The sequence below is a fragment of the Falco naumanni genome, chromosome 1 (genome assembly GCF_017639655.2).
Source record: "Falco naumanni isolate bFalNau1 chromosome 1, bFalNau1.pat, whole genome shotgun sequence".
Lineage (NCBI taxonomy): Eukaryota > Metazoa > Chordata > Aves > Falconiformes > Falconidae > Falco > Falco naumanni.
The window spans coordinates 86277054-86298042 of NC_054054.1; the positions used below are offsets into that span (position 1 = coordinate 86277054).

Here is a 20989-nt window from a genome sequence, read left to right on the forward strand (position 1 = left end):
AGAAGAAGCGGCAGGAGAAGGTCAGCGAGCTCATTAGAGCCAGGAGGCAGGGGCCCCCCGGCCACACAAGGTCCCAGCTTCACAGCTGCAGTGTGTTTTGATACCTGGCCTCAAGCAGATTGCATAATTGCACCATGAGGTCACCATCCCTCCTCCTTGATCCTCTCCGAGAACAGGATGCAGGGCAAAGGAAAACTACAAGAAAACAAACATGGGCGCTCGGACAACCACCAGGCACAGTGACGCGCTCCAGCTTCTGCGGAGAACAACAGAGCTCCTCATGGATCTCCAGAGATGCAATGCCTTTTTCTCCTTACAAAAAAATGCTTGTTCCCAGCGACACAAACAGGGGCTGTTTTCCAAACAATCACCCATGGAACAGCACAGCTTTCCATAGCATGATCAGCAGTATATGCTGTCTGGGCATACATTGTAACTTGACATTTTGTACTTGCCTTTGGAGCACCTGGAGGAAAGGCAACCTAATGCTCTGCTGCTTTGGGGAGGTTCAGGTGAGAAGCAAACCAGTTTATTCTTATTCAGCCAGAGATGCCAGCCTACACTGTAGTTACAAGCAACGGGCAGAATTTTCTGCAGTGGCCGCAAATATTTTGAGTACCTGATGCAAGACTCCTGTGTAAGGCCATGAAGGAAGATCACCCAGCTCTGGATGGTTTTGCTAGCTAATCTGGCTCACCTGCCTCTGCAGACAAAAGCCAGAGTTGTGTCCTGCAGAGGGAAATTCAGAGCAGGAGTTAGAGATGGTCTTAAAAGCCCTCTGAAAGATTATCTCCCCCTCTCAGCAAAGGTGGGACTTTAGGAGGCTTACTGGCTAACTCAGCTTTCTAAAGGTTCATAGCTGAAATCTCAGGATACTGAAAAGACAATAAAACCATTCTTGCTCTTTTTTTCCCTGTGTCCTAAACAGGCAAAAGTTTTAGTTCTCCCCTTTCAGTTCTTAAGACTGAGTTGGGTTCACCTACGAGACGTCTCACAAGATACAGCTACATTAAGTCTGGCTAAGCAAAGTTCTCTCTCCTCATTCAGTTCTTTCTTTGATTTAGATTTTTAAGGCTAGAAAATCTTATGATTAATAGTTTTTCTCTGGGCTTGGCAGCAGCCTGGCAGCTTATGGGTACATTTGCTATCTGACAGCTTCCCAGGCTGAAGTTACCACCCCAGGAGTAACGCTGGCATTCGCTGATTACTTGGTAATTGCTGTATGCCAAGGTGTAGACATGCTCGTTAAGTGGATAAAATACTGGTAGGAGTGTGAAATACAGATAGAAATGCTCTGGGAGAGACCTAGGCCAAGGCATAGGACATTTCCTGTTTTTTCTTTGATTTCATTGACACACTTACATCCAAGTGCTTCTACTAGAAACTAAGTGACAGGTCTTATTCTTCATCCTTCACTGCAGCCCCCCACTGCAATATTAATTTCTTCATCATCATCTCAGTCTGAAAGGGACAAAAGCCAGATTGTTCCTCTATGAAGTGATTTGAAAAATCTATTTAAAACATGCAAATCCAGTGCTTGGAAAGACCCACTTGACTAGGCAGTGTTCCCTTGGGGACTATAACTATTGCAGTCATCAATTAGAACTATTTTAAGCAGAAACCTGTCACTAGTATCTCATAAATTTATCCTGTAACAAATGCAAGTGAGACATCATTATGAGAACAGCCTGAACATTGGTTTTCCCTTTTCATCCCAACATTAGCCTTTACGGCTAAGGAAGCACACAACATATCTAAGGTAACATCCACCAGGGAGTGCTAGAATTCACATTCACAACCAGCTTTTTTTCATGGACTTTTCAGTAATCCTTGCAGAGGACGGAAAAAGAAAAAGAAAGAGCTGACTCTTGTGACTGGACCCTCAGGAGACAAATAGATTTTCCAACAAAGATGTAAGCTGCCATATCAAACAAGATCCTTCATCCATACAAAGCTGCTACCCCTGTTCTAGGGTTGTTGGTTGGTTGGTTGGTTGGGGGGTTTTTTGGTGGGTTTTTTCCCCCAAAAAATACCCTCATTCAAACATACAAAAAAATGTAAAGCTTTAGAAAGAGGAACAAAGGCATCATTTAGAGTGTCTCCTCAGGCAAATAATTGTGAATATGATGGGACCATCATAAATAAAAGTAAGGCAGTGTAATGAAGAGTTCAAGATGCCACGGCCATTTGCTTCAGGGTTTTAATAGGTCAGCATAGGTCTTTTTTCCGCTAGCGCAAAATCTCATTAACAAAGTGTACACAACATACCATAGAAAAAATTAACAGTAAACGATAGGGTTGGTGGGAACTAACAAGGGTGATGAAGGAATTTCCAGAAGATCAATCTGGTTTTCATTTTCTATAAATTGAAGAGGCCAAAGCAGCTCAAATTAAAGACTAGAAACACGGTCAGATTGTTTGAACTGCTTGGTAACCAGATGAAACATATAACAAAACAAAAGCTATAGCACGGCAGTAAAAGTTTGCTTGTAGAGTTCAGTATAAAAGTCCATTGAGCAACTTATGTATGTTTGTAGGAATCTGTAAAACTAGTGTTCCCAAATTAACTTTATGTATATAACCTCCCAAATACGTGGGGGAGACTTAGATAATGAAATCCATATGCAGCTTAGGTGCCCAAACCCACTTTGTTTTGTTTTGAAAGTACCAGAAACAGGAGAAAAGGGAACTGAAAGGCAATCACATGGAAATTTTGCTGGCCACTTCCCAGGAAATAAATCTGGATCTTTAAAAGCAAACAAAACACACACATATACGTGTAAACTGGCCTTGCAAAAAAGCAAGCTGTTTGCGCTTGGATTTCCAGCTGCATGACTCTATTGTTTCATCCAGACACTTCAAATGTTTCACATGTTGGAAGTCAATTGTACAAAACATATGGGGAAGGAAACATTCCACATGGGAAAGCCAAAACCTGCAAATATTCTGTACTGCCACTGGCATGCTGCAGAGCTGTTTGTTACTGCAGCTCTTTGAGACCCCGGTCCTTGTTTCACTACATGTCACTAGCAGGTGAGAGGGCTTATGCAGAAGACCCAGACAGTGATCCTTACAAAGCAGAAGGAAAGAAAGCACAGAAAACCCCTCTCCCTTTCATGCAATATTAGTAACCAGGCTTCTAAACGAGCCATTGCTCCTGCTGAGGCAGGCCATTCAGAGGTCTGTTACGGTCTGAATGCATATCCTTAGCTTTGGATGGTACACAAACAGCAGCTCTTTTCCCCACCTCGTTATTCCGGGATTAGTCTCCTCCTGTGCACTCTGCAAAGGGAAATTTCCAAGGCTCCACCTTTGCCAGGATTTCAGAGAGCAGGATGCTTGTAAATTTTACTTTACTGCCTGCATAAGGAGAGACCATGAGGGCACAGCAGGGAGGGTGTGGGAGAAAGCAGAAAAAAGTATCACAGATACTGCAGCCAGAGATAAAACTAAGCACTGGGTTTGTTGTTACAGGGTCCCAACCGGTGAGCAGTTTATTTTTCCAAATAAATCTGCTTCGCAGACATCCTTTCTTCTTCCCCATTCAAGTTTCAACCAGAAAACCTGGAACAAGTTACTGTTGATTTTAGAGGCAAATCAAAGTGTTCAGCCTGCTAGGCTTGCATTTATAGTTAGTCTTGATGAGCAGCTCCTTGGGGCTCTTGTATTCAAATAGTGAGCTCTGGGATTCACCTGAGCTGCCCACCCATGCAGGTCTGTAATACAGGCTCAGGACAAGGGGGTGCGCAGCCTGGGCTTCCAGCCTCAGTTCTGACAGTAAAGGCTCCACATTTTAAGTCAATTCCAGAAAAAAAAAAAAAATAATCCCTTTAATAAGAATTTAAACAGCCATTCATAACAGTGGAACGTTTACTAACTAAGACCAGGAAAGGGCTGGATTTAGGTAGAACAAGTGGATTAGATTTCCCATTGCTAATCCCAAATTAAGTACAGTACAGAGGAGGCGCACCCTCCTCGGAAAGGCTGAGCAACTGACTTTCTGGGATTGGTGTCAGGTTGGACTTTCAGAGGCATTTCATCCCGGCTCTCCTGTAACCAGGACACTGTCCTTACTGGCACCCTTGGCACCTGGCCCTTGCTACAGTCCCGCTCCTCCTTAACACAGTAACGAAAGGCAAACACTACGGGAACAGATCAGTAAGAGATCAGCAGACTTCCAGAAGTCCCTTCTCCAGAGCTGACGGTAGTTGTGAACGGAGGCTTCTACCAGCCCATTTTGTTTGGCTGGTTTGATGTTGCAACCTGGCTGCTAATATAAAGAAATGAGAACAAAACACTGGATGAAAAGGAGATAGCACAGCAGGTTATGGCTTGCATGTGGCAAATTTGCTTTTGTTCTGCCACTTTGAACACCACCCAGCCCTGCTTTATATTGAAGCATAATGGGACTGCCTGTACTCCCCCAGGACCAGGGATTTCACATAACTTAATAGTTTCTGTAATTAGATATTTGTGAAACTCTGAAATCCTCTGATGAAAGATGCTGTAGAGGTATTGTCTACTCTTCTACCATGAAAGGACTCCACCCAAACCCAAATACAGATGTTGTCCTCAACGTACAGCATTACTAATCCAAGCCAGTAGTACTTGTGGCCTGATTTAAATTCTCCTGGAGTCCCAGATGACTTCTGTAAATGCCAGTAGGCCCCAAGAATTCTAGAAAGGAAATACTGGCAAATTAGCCTTCTCTTCTCCCAAAATTGGAACCTCCTTTTCACTGGCAATGATGTGAGTAAGGATACTCTAAACAAACCAGAAGGTCATTTGCTGCTGAGAGCTTGTAATAGGAATTGCGATGTTCTTAACGCTGAGTTTGAGCGCCAAAGCTGCCGGTAAGGCTTTTTGCTACTGCTGTATAATTGTTCCACATATTAATGCAAGACCCTGTAGTGCCCCATCCCTACTCCACCCTCCTCCTGCCATGGATTTGTACAAGTAGAAGAGGATTATTTTTCTATTTAGTACTTCCCATACTCAAGGAAGTATTTGAATGCCAATTTGAATATTTATTATTTATAGGCCTGAGATATCAGTGCATAGACTGACCTTGTAATAATAAATAGTGTGTAATGGTAAGAGTTGCTACACCAGACCTGGTCTAGCTACACTACTGCTGGGCAGCCACTCTCTGGTACCAAACATGCCATGAGTTTGGGGTCTTTTAAGAGAAAAGGGAGGCAGGGAGAGAGAGACTTGAACATTTTACCACCATTCCTGGTCTGTCATGCAAAGATGCAGATGGGGAGAATAGTAATTGTTTGTTGGTTACCACAGGAAAGTTTGTTTGCTGGGTCCTTCTAAACCAGTGCAACAGGACTGTTTGCTTCAACCTACTTAGATAGTAAAGAAACAAAAATGACTTCAGCATTCTCATCCCGAGGATGGTTGGCATCTCTAGTGGTACTGCACTCTTTTAGCTCCTTCCCATAAAGATGACCCACATTGTTCCAGAAATCTTCTGCCACTGGCTTACTTCTCTTACCTTGGCTGCTGCTTCCATTGCTGGCCTTGGCAAATGAGAGAATCATGGTTCAGCTCTACAAAGAGAGAGTCCCGTGTGCTGTGCAGGACTTGAGGCCAGCCTTGTCCATCTTCTCAGCTTTCAGCTTCTTCAGTAATTAGAATTATCAGGACTAAAACACTGTGGACATTATTGCTGCTTAGCGTGAAGCTAACAAGAGAGCGCCAGATTTACAACATTCTGGCCAGACAGAGGATTAAAAAAAAGTTACAAATCATTGCCCAGTTCCAGGATACGTACTCCAGGATCTTATTTCGCCAGAGACTCCACGTGAACTTTAGCCTCTAGGAGAAATCCGCCTGCATTTTTCTAATTGAAATACCAGTCAGACCAGTGGCAGGATGCAAACTAACATGCATGAAAAATAAAGGTTCAATGACCCAAATCAATTATGTTTTAGGGGCACTGCTCTGGACTGAGTAGGAAATATTTCAAACAGGAAAAAGAACTAAATAGGATCATTCATTGAACTGACCTGGAAATGAGAGAGAATTTTGGTAAATAAGAAGTTCAATGTAAGCCAGTTTTATGTACCAGCTGTAGTGGATTAAAAACAAACCAAAACCCAAACCCAGATATTTCTTAGACTCAACTAATGTTTCAGATTTCACTGAAGTGAACAGTGCAGTAAAACAACGCAATTCTTATCCCTTCCTTGAGCACAGGCAGTGTAACAGTTTACTTCCTGACATTAAAAAAGAAAAAAAAAGCAGTTTATGGAAATCCTGAAACTGCATCTTTATTGAAACAGGACAACCTGCAGGTCTTCTCTATAAACTAAAAATAATAACTTCAAGCAAAAACAACTTCTGAAGGTCAGAACCAGCTACTATGGTTGGATTTTTAAAGCACATACACTCAAGCCAGGGAGAAACAGCCCCAATACTGCTTCAGAATATATGAATGTAGCTGCTCCCCAGGTTGGCCAAATGTCCAAACCCTCCACACAATAAATATCTGCCAAGGTACATTGTAAACACATAGGATGCAGCTATGGCAATTAATGAAGAGACAAAGAAAATAGGAAAGACCTATCATTTCTCTACTCCCAAAGGACACAGTACTTCCACAAACAGCAAAGAGATTAATAGATATTAAGCTCATTGCCATCAGAAGTTTCAGATTCTTTGAAGCTGCCTTATTTGTCTTTACCAGCTTTGTTTCTTGAGAAAGAAAGGCAGCCTGGGGTGCACTTACAGTGCTTCACAGGGAGTGACCTATAAAACAAAAGCTACCTGGACCTAAAAATCCCATTAAAGTCTTACTAAAATAACCCACACACCTGGCAGCAGCTGGAATTGGAACCAGATGTGCAGTACATCTGGTAAGAACGGGGCTGCTGCTAGCAGACACTGAGCCATTTGAGTTACATACTTTTCTAGTCCAGCAATTCTCTGGAAAGACTTGATAAAAGTTAGATATTTTGCCTCCACTTTTAAGACAGAGGTTGACCACTAACAGTCCTATTGTGTGTCAACGTAAAACATTTCAGAATTTCCATAGCCTCCCCCCACAATCAGAAGTGCATATTTTGCTGCTCCAGTTGCATAATTTACTGATTCAGCTGCATGCTTGGTTGATCTGGTAGGAGACCAGTACAGTAGCTGAGATTCTGGATACATTGCCAATTGTGCAGCATGCTTTGTTGATCAGGGCCGTAGAATTTAATAGCTGAAATTTCATACACTTTACTAATCAGGCCACATTCTTTGCTAATTGAGGTGCATATTTTAGTAGTTGAATATTTTTTTTAATCCTTCACTGATCTTGGGAAGGATCCTGCTCCCTCTGAAACCAGCGGGAATTTTGCCATTGTCCTCACTGGGAGCAGGACTAAGACTTTGACTGGAGGGTCTAGGATCACTGAGATTTCTTCTTTTAAAAGGAACTGGAAAGGCTTGATTTTTTTTCTTTAAGCCAGCAAGTGAACAGAAGAATAGCAGATGAAGGATGGCACTGGCATAGAGACCTCCTCCGTAGGGATCTGATTAAAGGGATAATATTTTAGGGACATACAGAGACATAACTTTGACTACATTATTCTTTCATCAGGCTTACATTCTTCCTTCAGGATAAACAAGCCACTTATCTACATATCTTGTTCCATCTGATACAGACATGCAGGAGGAAACATCATACACCTTATCTTCAAATTTTCTTTCATTTGATCTGACTCCTGTTTTTATATTGCTGTAGTACTCAGTGAAGGATTCCAGAGAGAGCTCTGCTTTGCCACAAAACACATTTCAGGCATCCACACTACCTCAAAGCATCCCAAAGTTCCTCAACTCTTGAGTGGCAGAGACCACCTTCCTGGATGAAAAGAACAACTCAGTTTCCTATACCGCATGCAGACTTTGCCCTTGCCAAGGGAGTTTCTGTTATGCTTTTATATTGTTAACGCTATGCCAGAAAGACAATGCATTTCTTCTAAGCCTTTGAATACCTTTTTTCAACTGCCAAATTGAACTACATTTGAACCATCAACTTAGAGTGGGATGTGTATTTTTTTACTAGCATAGCAACACTATCAGAATGTAGTCAAAAAAGATAAAAGTAATGAAGCCTACGCAGCATAGTGCAGTCCCTGATGAGTGAGGAGCAAGTGCAACTTACTGAAAAAAAAAACCAAAACAAAAACAGGGAGCAAAAAATGTACACACACATCTGTTTGCACACATAGATTTCACTGCCACATTTAGGAGGGTAAGCAATAGGAAATGCCTTAAGTTTCATTCTGCAAAAGAAATTGTCCAGTATGTTAAAAGGCTACAGACAACATGTGATCAAAAGAATAATTGACACAGCAAGAAGTCAAGTCTGGGAAAGTATACAGGATGCTGTTGGTTCTTCATTAAGGACGCAGTTTCTTTTCTTATAGTGCTGTTGGTCAATGCTTTAGTTCAGTTACTGCCTGATGGGAAATCAAACAGTCCTGATTTCAGAGTTAGAGAACAACAGAAGTTGGGTAGGAATCATAGAAAAGAGAAAAATCAAGTAAAAATTATACAGCTTGCTGATGTATTCAGTGTCCCACCATGGCCAGGTGCACCCAAAGGCACACCACACAGCCAACACTCGGTCCATCTCCTGACTATACGGGCAAAGTTGGAACAAAACTAGCACAGGAAGGATGTAATAGCTCAGGGCAGCAAGCAAGTTATGTAGATGAGTAAGAGAAGTATGCAGCTGAGTGAGGGTAGGTTTGCAGGTTCGGCAATGCAATTCTGAGTTAAAAGAGAAACCAAAGACAGAACCTCACAACTGCACAACTCAATAGATTTGAGTGAGCAGTTAATATGTAGTACTAAAGTGCCAGCAACATGGCTTAAGACGTTCTCACTGTAGCTATCTTCACTAGGATGCCAGAGTGAGAGAAAACATCTTCGTTTCAAACACAGAGTTCTTGCTGTGTTCGTATGTGCTGTAGCAGGGACTGGTGTATCAGGCAGAGTTACAACGCTGTTTTCCACCAGGGAAAGCAGCCCTCCACCTTTTTTATTTATATATATATATATATACACACACGCATTAACAAAAGACAAGAATGTATGGAATACTATTTTCTTATACTGTAGTGGCTCATGTTTTATAGATCTAAGAATCCGTATCAGAAGTGTCAAACCTTGCTGCTCTCAGGGTCCACGGGAAGAGTCCCGCTCACTTCGGCGGGGCCGGGGCTGCTCACCCTTCCCAGAGCAGAGCCACTGTTCGCTCCGCAGCTGCTCCTAGTAGTGGGGTACTCCGTGCTTCCTCCTCTGCCTTTCCATCCCCGCCCTGCTTCCCCCAGTGCTCCCCCAGCGGCTCCCAGCCGGTGCCAAGAGCCCTGCCCTCCGAGCTGGAGCTGTCACCAGCACCGTTTACCTGCTCTCCGTACCACGGGCAAGATGCACGGGCCCGGCGAGCGCGGGGACCGTAACACCGCGCACGGTGGTCGGGCTGCCCCCCGCTAGGGATGCCTCCGGGCGAGTGCTCAGACTGCTGCTGGCTGGCCCGTTCTGTCGGTTTGCACCGGCCCTGCCCCGGGTTTCGGGTCTGGCTGTGCGGGAGGGGAGAGGGTGATCCAGGGACGGGCGTCCGCAGCATCCTGCCCCCGGTACCTGCGGGGCTCCGCGGCGGCTCGGCAGCCAGCCCTAAGGGGCCGCGCAGCGCCGGCCGCCGAGCGGGCAGGGGCCGGGGAATGCCCGCAGCGTCGGGCAACGAGGCAGCGCAGCCGCCCCCTCCCCGGCGGTCCCGCTGCATCCCCCCTCCCGGGGGCCGCGGCGCATTCCTCGGCCCGGGAACCCCGGGAGCCCCGGTACCTCCCGTGGTCCCGGCGGATCTCCCCCGCGACGCGCCGAGCCGCGGGGCACTCGCTCCCCGCCGCGTTTGCCGCTGCCCGCCGCCGCCGTGCCCGGGGCGGGCGGGGCGGGCGGAGGCCGCCGGGGTTACCTTGCCTCCCGCCCCGCCGGGGTTACCTTGCCTCCCGCCCCGCCGAGGCAGAGCGCCGCGGCCGCCGCCAGGACGAGCCCCGCGCCGGGGACGCCGCGCACCATAGCGCGGGCGCTGCGCCGAGCCGTGCCGTGCCGAGCCGAGCGGAGCTTTGCGCTGCTGAGCCGCGCCGTGCCCCGAGCGGGCGCCGCTGACAGCGACCCCCCGAGCCCGGCCTCCCCGCCCCTCGCCCCCTCCCCCGGCCGCTCCCGGCCCCTGCCCTCCCCCGGGGGGTCACCTGCGGCGTGGAGCTCGGCGGGGCCCTGGCCGGGCGCTGCACGGGCTGCAGGGGGGTGGCGGGGCCCTGCCCGAGCCCCCCCGCCGCAGGCAGGGCCGGAGCGGGCTGCCCAGGGCTGTACCCGCTCCGGGCGCGGGGGCCGGGGGCAGCGCCAGCCCGCCAGGCAGCTGCTCGGGGGGCTTCTGCTGCTGGCGGGGGGCAGCTGGCACGGGCAGCCCACCCGGCCGGGGCTCCTGCCTCCCGCCGGGCCCCGCCGCCCCCCGTCAGTGGAGCGAATTATCGGAGGAATGGGAAATAGGAAAAGGGCTCTGGTCTTTCTAGCAGGAAAAACCACCCCAGTGTCATCCGAGCACGAAGCAAAGGGCAGGGAAGGAACATTCCCGGGCATTCTAGGAGCCCAAGGAGAAGGAGCTGCACATAAACTAGCAGCCAGGGTACGGCAGCCACTTCACCCTTTTGGAGAGCATGGGAGGACAGGGGACGCGCCTTGTTTCTGAGGCAGCTTTCTGGTTTCCGAAGTGAGACTCCCACCCACCCACCCCCAGCAGCAGCAGCAGCAGCAGCAGCAGCAGCAGCAGCAGCAGCAGTAGTAGTCACCCCACCAGCCTCAGCAACCAAAAATGATTCTGTCCTTGCAGGTGGTGGTAAACTTACATTGCTAGCTGCAATTCATTCTTCTATTCTGTAGGAAGAGTTGCTATTACCTGTTTTAAAAGTATTTGACAAAGTACTGTGGTTTTACACTTGGAGCTGCTTTTTGGGTGCTCAGGTGCCCCCTCACAGTAAGGAGCACAAGCAGCCCTCCAGCTGTCTGGCACGGGAGGGGAGTCTGCCAGACAGCAGGTTGTTTGTTACAGGGTTTCTTATACCTTTCCCCCAAAATTCTTGTGCTGGTCACTACTGGACAAGGCATGATGGGCTAGCCAGGCTGTTGGACATTGCTGGCACCCCAGCTCCTGAATTCCTCTTTCCCAAAGAGCAGAGATTAACCTGGTTTTCAGAGAGCAATGTAATCTATGGAAAAAAACCTGGATAATGCCTTCAGCTGGTATCCAGGTGGGTGCGTACATAAGCATGAAGTTGGAGGACTGGTGGCAAAGAAAACTTTTTTTTCTTTTTCTTCACAAATGCACCAATGTACTTTGTGTTTGGCTTTCCATATTGTCATGTCATTGTGTAAATTGGACATAACGTCTTGAATTTATACCTTGTAATGAGAGCGGGAGAGGCTGGGCACAGGCACCAAGGCAGCAGCCTTGCACTGAATGCATGCTGGCGCTGAGCTCACGTGTCAGCCAGGGCTGCTCACCTACTCTGGTGAGCAGTTTGATGTCCTGTCTATAGAAAATAATGCTTGACTCCCAAAGAGATGACACACACATCCATATATTCCTTGCAGTGCTTGTGAGATGAAGCTGCCTGTTACCTTGTATTATACAAACAGGGGACACCTGGAAAATGATTAGCCCAAGGCTGAGAGGGAACCAGGGGCAGGACTCTAATGGCTTGCTGCCCTCTTGGACCATGCTGCCACCCTGGAAATCTGCATTTGCTAATGTAGAACTAGCCCTTCGATGGAACGGCACGTATGGAGTATCTTGATAGCTTAATTGGGTTGTTTATACTTCTTGCACTGAAGGCAGAAGATGCAAATAATTCTTTGTGTGGCCAATTCTTATTTCAGCCTTCTCTTTTCAGGGCAGATTCTGTGTAAATGTTGTTCCAGGGCTATGACCTTGTCAGTTATTTACTGTGATTGTTCATGTTCACATTTACATTTTGCTCCTCCTGGGTAATATTTCTTGGAGTTACCTGTCAATTGAAAAAGTATATATCATAGAATATATAACCACATTGCATCTATTCTGAATAAATGCACAACCCAGGACACTTGGCATCTCTGGCAGGAGGGTTTTTTGAGAGTGAAGGGATTTTTCCAAGCAGAACACTTCTGCCTGAAGGGCAGCCTGGTCTCTGTAGCATAGCGCTGTGGTGCATTGCTTTTCTTAACACAGTTAAATCTCAGGGCGATATCACCATAAATGTATGTTAAGCTTTGAAAAATCCCTGAAACAAGAAATCCATTTTTTTTCCACGAGGCTCTGTGTGACAGAAGTAAATACAGAGATTCCATCTGCTGTTTCCTTATGTTAATGCACAGTTGTTGAGGACATAAGTCAAGAACTTGCTGGCAGAAAAGGGTATTCAAAAAGTGACTTTTTCTTCACTTGGACAGGGCTGGAATAGTAATATAAAAATATCTAAATGAAAGAGAGAGAACATGCCCAAGTCTAGCAATACAGCGCTCTTTTTTTTTTTTTTTTAAGGATCTTACATCCCTGTTATTTGGATTCCTTTCCAGGGGTCATCTGCGTGCAGGCACCCGTAATCCTTTCGAGCCAAAGAGGCTGCTGTGTGGACTATGTTGCTGTTCCAAGCTGTAGACCTTGAGCATGTAGCACAGACACAAATGTATGCTGATTTCTCATGTTGTGTTTGTTCTTGGCCTCACAAATTCTGTCAACGTGTCTTTGTTCCCTTATCTCCGCTAGCAGGACCTGTCCGCACAGCACTTCATCCCTATGGCTTAGCAGTGACATAGCATCTAGAATTAAGGATCAAACTTAACAGTAGTCTGCTCATAAGCATTTTCAGCTCAGCTTGGTGACCCTTTCAAACCAAAGTTCTTACGAAGATTATGTTTTGTATTCATGAGCTCCCTCTGTGAACAGGTAGTGGGACTTTGTATGGGCATGGACAACTTCCTGCACCACACAGCATGGAAGACCAGGTCTCAAAGGTGTCTTAACTGCCCACAGAAGGTAACAGCCATGAAGACAGGCTTGCAAGTGGTGCACTGAGCCTGCAAGCAGGGCTTCTAATGCCCCTTTCCAGGGAACACTTAGCTGGTGAGCTACCCTCCCCCAGTGTCTGGCCCAGCTGCCCATCAGACAGCTGTGCAAGGCAGCTGAAGGTAGGCCAGTGATAGGTTTACTGGAAGGCTCAAGAAAGGACAGAATGGCAAAAAGGACTTCACTTCCTGCTTACTCTTTATTCCCTATTTTACACTCTCTACAGCCCCACCTCTTGCACAGGTCCCCCACAGCCCAGACCAGGGTTGTACCCCATGCCTACCATGCATCAGGAAGGGGAGATGCAGGTGCAGCTGTGCACATCCCTGAGAAGGCAAGGCCAAGCTTCTTCCACAGTTGTTGAGATGTCTTTAAGAAAGTAAATGTCGGGTTCTCTGTGTTGAGCTTCCTGTTGAAAAATTCAAGGTTTCCATGCTCTTTTGGCAAGTTCTTCCAAGGGCTGGCCGATGTTACCTACTGTTGTGTGCCACTTTGAAGGCTCTTGAAAAGCTGAAGCAAGCACTATGTTTCAGTGGAACAGTGACATTTATGAAGTTAGTGGATAGGACTTTTGTGTGTGTAATGGCAGCACTTTCTTAACCAGTAGCCCTGGGCTGGGAAAGTAATTTCCAGGAAAAAAAAAGAAGTAGAAACTCACTGATTCTAGGCTGGCAGCAAAAATCTTTCATTGTGGGAAAGCTAAGCTTGAAACCACTAATAGCCGGTAATTTCTATCCACTCTCTCTCTCTCTTTCACACACAGATACATGGAAAGAGAACTTTCTGAATTAATTTCCTTAAATATGTGAGGCATCCCGGTACCAAAAGTAACCCTCCTCGCCCAGGGAGCCTATAGCGGAATGCCCCCCAGAAATGAATGCAGCTCTTAGCAGTTTCTGTTTTTCAAAACAGCTGGTGTGACCAAACTGAATCCATCTTTGAACAGGAGGAGGGCACTGGCAAGATACTTTCAGTAACAAGGCCTTAAATCTCGGTTTATTCTCTGTATGCCAGAGCTCTCATCTGCAAACTTTCTAGTTACACAACACAGCTTTTTACGCTTTCCCAGCCTTCTTTTACATAGAGGTTGATTAAGTCCATTCTGAGCTACGTTGTTACATCAGACGTGCCACAGTTACATCTGAGTGTCTCCCCAGTTTATAGAAATGAGTCAGGAAAGTAACGTACCCCTGCTAGAACACACACACTAAAAATTGCTTAGGTGGAACACTGTATGTATGTTTCACATAGATAAAATTTGTAAGTAAATAAAATATATAAGCAAAATACTAAGGCAGTCTTCAATATTCACATTTCTGGAGACCTAAATTCTAATTCCATAGTCGATATTTCATATAAAATTATTTTTTTCCTCAGTGGCTGTGAGAGGAGAACTGGATGCCTGAGCCTGATTACAGTCTGCCAGTAATAGAGCTATTTATATGTGGTTAGCACAGGTTTCTTTTTTAATGACATTTTTGTAGACTGAGTGACACCAAATAATAGAAATATGTAAGCAGAAAAACAGGGAATAAGCACAGGGAATTGGCACATGCTGTTGTCAGTGGTTAGAGAACAAGATCTCTGCTAAGGAAATATTTAGAAAAACATGTTTGTAGCTATAATAGTTGTAACTGGAAAGCACCACACACAGGCTCTCTGCTGTGCAGAGAGTGCCACCCTCTGCTTCTGCAGAGTATGGAGCTTTTCTCTCTTATCCGACTCCTTCTCCTACTAGTGCAAATCTCACACACACAGGGTGACTTACAAGAATACCCTGCTGTAGGTAACCCTGCAAATGGTCTGTCATTCCCTGTTAATTTGAATTGTTAGCTCAGCTCTTTAATTTGGCATTATATGCTTTTTTTTTTTTTCTTTTTGTGAGAGCAAAGATTAATAAATTTTCCTTCCCCTTCTAGGGGCAAGGCCCCGTGGGTTCCTGGAAAAGGCAATTCCTATTTAGGTCTGAGAGAGCTTACTTGAAGAGAAGGCGGCATAGCAGCTCCTGCATGCAGCCTAGTTGCAGGGTAAAAGAATGCTGTGGCTTGCTGTGGTTAAAGGACTCATGGTACCTTCTGATTTTTATATTTGAAGAATAAAAGAGTGCTCTGCAAAAGGAACTTGAATAGACTTTGGCATAAGCCATGGGCTCTTTCACTGCTGGAGACAGAGACTGCAGCTTACACAAACAAGTCTCCTGTGAATTTACAGGAACCCCTGCACTTAAAGGCCTCATTTGTGTCAGTGTTTGACAATTTTTCTGGCTTTTTAAACAACTGCTATGACATTCTCCTGTTGTGCTAAAACTTATGTTACTGATAACAGATATTTTTTGGTATGAAGGATTCTCTTTCTCATTCAGGCAGCCTGTTTAAGCCTGCTGCAGCTTTGTGGCATGCTTGGGCAGCAGTCTCTAAACAAGTGGTTATTCTTACAGCTGGGGGGCTTGGTGCCATGTTGCAAACTAGTAAGTAAAAAAGAGATACTTTGGAGCTTTACCCAAGCAATAAATTGGCCTAAAGAGACAGGATCAAGGTCAAGAAGCAAACATAGACAGATACTCCAACTGAACAGCTACATTAGTGACTCAACAGTTCTTAATTTGAGTTCTCTCTGAGAGGCCAAACTCCAACTTCTCACATTCTTAAAAGAAAGTCAAAGCAACAGATTGAACGAAGAGCAGGCATTCAAGTCTTCTTCACCATATTGTCCTTGACATCTTCCGTGGAAGAGTATCCAGCGAAGATCACTGCTAAAGAATGTGAAACACTGGTTCATACGCGCGAGTTCTGAGGGGTTCCTCTCAAATCTCAGCAGAGGCCCATTCGGTTGGCGTCCCTCTCACTCAGTGCTCCCGCACCCATACACACCTTACGTATGGTTTATAAGCACAATGCCAAACACGTGCATCCAGCCAAGAAGGTCAAACTTCAGTTCACGTTGGTGCTGAGCCACAGCCTGGCATTGCCCGCCTGTACAGGCACCTGGCTCAGGCAGTGGAACAGCAGGGGGCTGCTGTCCTCAGAATCCAAATATACTTCTCCAGACCCTTGTGCAGATCCCTTACTGAGACTGTTTGTGAATTTGTGAAGAGCAAAAGGTGTTTCAGTCAGTAGAGTCTCTAAGAAGACAGTGCTGAGGTGCATGCTATGTAGTCCTACTTGATCGAGGTCATTTAGTGTCTGATCATCAGGCTTGCTAGCCTCTCATGTCGTGCATTTGCACTTGAGAATAGCTCTCTTCCTGCATTAGTCTGTCATGTTCTCTTCCAAATCATGCCTTAAGGGCCACCTCTTTGTGCTGCGTGCAGGAAAACAGGTATGTCATTAGCAATATGCCAGGACCTCGTTAACAGGCGTGTCATTTAAACACTTCAGACTGGCTGATGCCTTGGGTTTAACTGACTTGTGGAACAGCCTCACGTCCTTCTAGAGAAACAGGTTCAGGTTCATATTAAGGGTAATTTGGACAGGTTGATAAAAGAGGAATACCTGGGAAAGCAGACTAAGTAAGTTTACCTGGCAGTTATATTTAGGGTAACAATATGATGTTAGAAGGCATTTTCATTATGAAAATAAAAACGTTCAGAGTATGCTGAGTTCAGAGTATCCTGTCACAGAGCCGTCTGGTTTCCCATGCCCGTTTACTAACCGGCGTTTTCATCCATGGAGACTCTAGCAAGGCTGGGAGTAAAACCTACCACCTGTAAACTCTCCAGCAACACTAAGTAATGGCAGTGTAACAAGATAAGCCGCTATACTAATGGAAAACAAAACAAAACAAAACAAAAAACCTAGAAAAGCAAAAACCACCCATGTAAGTGTAGAAGCAAACAGCTGTGTGAGGTACCAGTGTGGTGGCCCTCTGGGAGCCCGGAGTCAGAAACACACTGAAAAAAAAGTATTCTAAGGGCCGATTTATGAGGGAAAGGGCATCGGGAGCACTGGAAATTGGCACTAGCGGAACACGCCACTGAACCCCGCTGGCTATAACCCAGCAAACGGTGGCCTTGACGCAGGAACCTGAGTGACCCAGATAACGAGGGCTGCGAGGGGGGCACCGCCTTTACGCACAGATTTAGTTTTTAATTTACGCACAGGTTTCATTTTCCATTATGCAGGTCGGCCGGCGGCCCCGCCCGGCCCGGGACGCCCCCGGCCCCCGCGCAGCGGGCTCCCCTCATGGGCACAGGCCCCGCGCCGGCGTGACGGAGGCCTGGCCGGGCGGCGGCCCCGGCGCGGAGAGCGGCTCCTCCCCCCCGCGCCCGGAAGGGTCCGTCTGCAAAAGCCGCCGCTCACCCGCGGGCCGGGCGGCACCGGCTGCCTCTCGGCCCGCGTCAGCCCGTCGCGGCTGCCCGCCGAGGGGCGCGGGGCCGGGCGGGGCGGGGGGGCAGCGGCGGGCCCGATCCTCGGCGGCGGTGGCGGCGGCGCCCGGCCGGCGGGGGAGGGAGAACCGCGTTGCACCGCCGCGCCCTCCCCGCCCCTTCCCGGCGGAGGCAGCGCCACGTCTCGGGCAGGAGCCGGGCGCCAGGCGGGCGGCCCCAGGTCTGCGGGGGTCTGGCCGGGCAGGGGGCGGCGGGGCGGGCTGGGGAGTGGCCGGGCGCTGCTTCAGGGCGGGGGGCGCGGACGGGGCTGCCCACCCTTTCCGCGGCCTACCCGAGGTGCGGGGAGCCGCCCGGGCTGGCCCGCTGCGGCCCCGGGCCTGCTGGTGTCTCTGCCGGTGCTCCCCGGAGCCCTGGGCCGCGGCTGGCCGGGCGGCTTCTGGGCTGTGGCTGGGCGCCGTTGCCCTCCTGGTTGTTGGTGTTTTAGGTAAAATCGGTTGTTTTCCTACAGCTCCTTTCCTTGTGAGGCTGCTGCTGGGTTCCCGTGGTGTGTGTGTGTTTGTGCCTGTGCTCAGCTCAGAGGTACAGAGAGACTTTGACGGCAAGGTGCGCCAACCTGTAATGTCTGGGGATGGCTTGCACAGGGAAGGCCGTGGCTGGGTGTCGGCAGGGGTGCTGTGGCAGGGACCACAAGCCGTCCACAGGCTGGTCAGCTCCGCCGAGGTGCCAGCAGTCCCAGCCCTACTTGCCTTTTGTCTGCAATTCCTCTTTGTGGCTTGCAGTCTCTTCTGCCAGGAGTCTTGCTGTAAGCTTTATTATCCAAAAAAGCTTTTAAAATCAGTAAGAAATCACAGCGAAGGTATTAATCTTTCTGTTTGGTGGAGGTTTCTTTTTTAGAAATGTGCCCCAGGTTTCAGGTTCCCTGCACGGCCGAGCTGCTGGCAGCCTTGCGCTGCTCAGGAGGTGCCTGGTGCTGTTGGGTGGCCGGCCCTTTGGTACAGCAGTAGTCCCACAAGTTCTTTAGGGATGTGGAAGGGATATCACTCAAAATGTTTGCGTTCATATAAAAATGCAATGAAAATATTCCTGACTTGACATTCTCCCCGCAGCCCCCTCCTTTTTTTAATTGGGGATTTCTTTATCTACTACAGAAATCAAAACTGCGGTTTCTGTAGTAAAGAGGAGCCATAACGTTTTGTAGTCTGTTCATTCAGCTGTCGGTAGTTATTGGAACAAAATTTAAATACTTGAAGTGACAACAGCTTCTGCCAGATTGGCTGGGTCTGTAACCAAAGGTAGGATCTGAATGCCTGGAGAATCATTTGTAAACTCTGTCTGCTGTGTTTGGAAATCCTCTTCTTGACGCACCATAGGATAAGGCTGCATTAAACTGCAGCCCAGGCCACATTCTAACTGCCAACACATGCTGTAATTAGTAGCTCAGGCTCTGTACAGTGATGTGTGCTCATTGCTTTGCAGACAAGTAAATGGTAATGATGTCATTTAATTAAAAAAAAAATTAATTCTGAATTCCATACTGCATTCTAACTAAAGCTAGTGAAACTTAGATGGAGGTAGGTCCTTGAATTGGGAATATATGGTATGAAAGCCCAGGCTGTAATTTACAGAGCAAAATGTTTCTCTGAATTCTGGTTCACTTACTAAAGCAGAGGCCTAAGAGGCGTTTCCATAAAGGGGACAGTGATCTTAAATCAGTTGTCTTGCTGAATATTATCTTGTTGAATTATTACACTGGTGTATCAATGCTACTAAAAAAAAATGATAAAAAAAGCTCTTAAACAGATCACTCCCTATACACAAAAGCCAGATACTTGGTTGTGTTTCGTCTTCTCTGTTATTACCCCGTGTCCTGGTTCTGTGTGTCGAAGTTGGGCTGGTGGGTGATCTGTGAGCACTGCTTTCTTTTTAACTCATGTTTTCAAAGCCCTAAGAAATGTTTGTAAATTTGCTATGTTTTGTTTCTAGAGGATGCGGCTCTGTGGTGACAGCTTTGGCTGTGAGCTGTTTTCATGATCTCCTGGAATTATCAGCTGCCTGCTGCACACCAACAGCTGTAACACTCAGAACGGTGCTCCTGTGTAACATCTTGATGCTGTTGTTGCTGATGGAGAGAAACAGGACTTGGTAGTTCACCTGGTGGCAAATTATTCAGAAGAAAAACTTCCCAGGGATCTGGATTGTTTTTACCATGGACTCCTCGTCTGTCCAGCAGGACATTCAGTTGGAGAACAAAAGCAGCAATGTGGCCCCTAGCAGCTCTGGAGGACACTTGGATTGTAATGCCAAGTCAGAATTGCCGGATACAACAGATGAAATGAACAGTAAGTTATATCATATGCACCATATAATTTCCTAGTCTTACCCAGGCTTCTCTGCAACTATCTATTTTGTTGTTCAGGTGATGCTGAAGTACTTTTTTCCCAGAGGTCAGGAACTTCTTGTACAGCAGTTTAAAGCAAGTTTGGTGAAGGCTGTTGTTCTGTGTATGGGAAAACTGTCGTCTTTTGTTGTTTTTTTTTAAAACTTATTCTTTCAGAACAAAACCATGCTATTAGCTTAGGTACTATTGGCTGTCAGTGGAGTGTGTGTTGTTCAGGGTGTTACCCTCTCTTCTGATAGTGTTTCCAAGAGTGTATACCTGATATTTTCTGGAACTACAAGTTATTATGGAGTAAGCTCATGACTGGAGTACTTTATTCTAGCAAAAGAAGTTTTCCTAATAAATTAAATTACTTAGGCAAAACCCAAAATGTACTTTAAAAGTCTCTTTAAACTTCCATTTATGGAAGAGAGATGCTGGTATGTACTCCCCAGATTATCTCAAAATAACTTTTATATGTAGATGAGCTCTATAATAAAATAATCATGCAGCTGTTTACAAGACAGTTAAGAGGCTGATCTGAGTAGATTATAGAATTAAACTTAGCTTGGAAGGGGCCTTTGTGGGTCATTGAGTCCAACCTCATGCAGAGAGCACTGCACCTGAAGCTAGGTCAGGTTGCTCAGGGCCTTGTCCTGTTGAATTCTGTAAGTCTCCAGGGAGGGAGGTTCAATAGCCTCTCTACCTATTTAAGTGTTTAACTGCTTTCATTGTGAAAATCTTCTGAGGATATGTTGGTGTATAAGAATACGGTAGTAGATGGGTGGAGGAGGTGTATATGTTGCAGCTGCGTAGATACACTAAAGTACAGAGGTTCCTAACGTAAAAGGAGGTGATCACGTGATGGAAGTTGTTGGCCTTCCACCCTCCTCTTGTACCGCAGATTTGTCATCTTGTCACAGGCAAGAAAGCGGAGGCCTGAGACTTTATTTGCATTTCTTATGCTGCCCATTATCAGACTGGCAGAGTGTAGTTATATGATGATTCATTCATCTTTTATGAAGTTGGAGATCACACCTTCCTGTCTTCCCCTGGGTTGGATATCGTCCAAACAATTGAATTGTGACTTACAAATAAGTAGTGTGTCTTTCTACTGTTTTCAATCTAATTGCATCTCCTCCCGTACTGTTCTGAAAAGACCGCAGTTGTATTGACACTACTACAA

The 20989-nt window shown here is 46.6% G+C and overlaps 2 protein-coding genes across 6 annotated transcripts in view; one reads left to right on the forward strand and one right to left on the reverse strand.

Annotated features, from left to right (window-relative positions):
* Positions 1 to 10166, reverse strand: part of LOC121092122 — a 35411-nt gene extending 25245 nt beyond the window's left edge. Inside the window, exon 1 of one of the 3 annotated variants that reach the window (XM_040602569.1) lies at positions 10000 to 10166. In XM_040602569.1, the coding sequence (XP_040458503.1) occupies positions 10000 to 10077 (78 nt within the window). In that variant the 5' untranslated portion in view covers positions 10078 to 10166. Of the gene's footprint in view, positions 1 to 104; positions 1128 to 3247; positions 9922 to 9999 lie in introns of those variants that run through there. The other 2 variants (XM_040602570.1, XM_040602579.1) reach the window with 2 other exon arrangements.
* Positions 10167 to 17537: 7371 nt separating this feature from the next.
* The window catches only part of GOLGA3 (golgin A3), a 30226-nt gene continuing 26774 nt past the window's right edge, over positions 17538 to 20989 (forward strand). For 2 of the 3 annotated variants that reach the window (XM_040602626.1, XM_040602633.1), the window contains exons 1-2: positions 17538 to 17646; positions 19410 to 19765. In XM_040602626.1, the coding sequence (XP_040458560.1) occupies positions 19633 to 19765 (133 nt within the window). In that variant the 5' untranslated portion in view covers positions 17538 to 17646; positions 19410 to 19632. The remainder of the gene's footprint in view (positions 17647 to 19409; positions 19766 to 20989) is intronic. The other variant, XM_040602615.1, reaches the window with a different exon arrangement.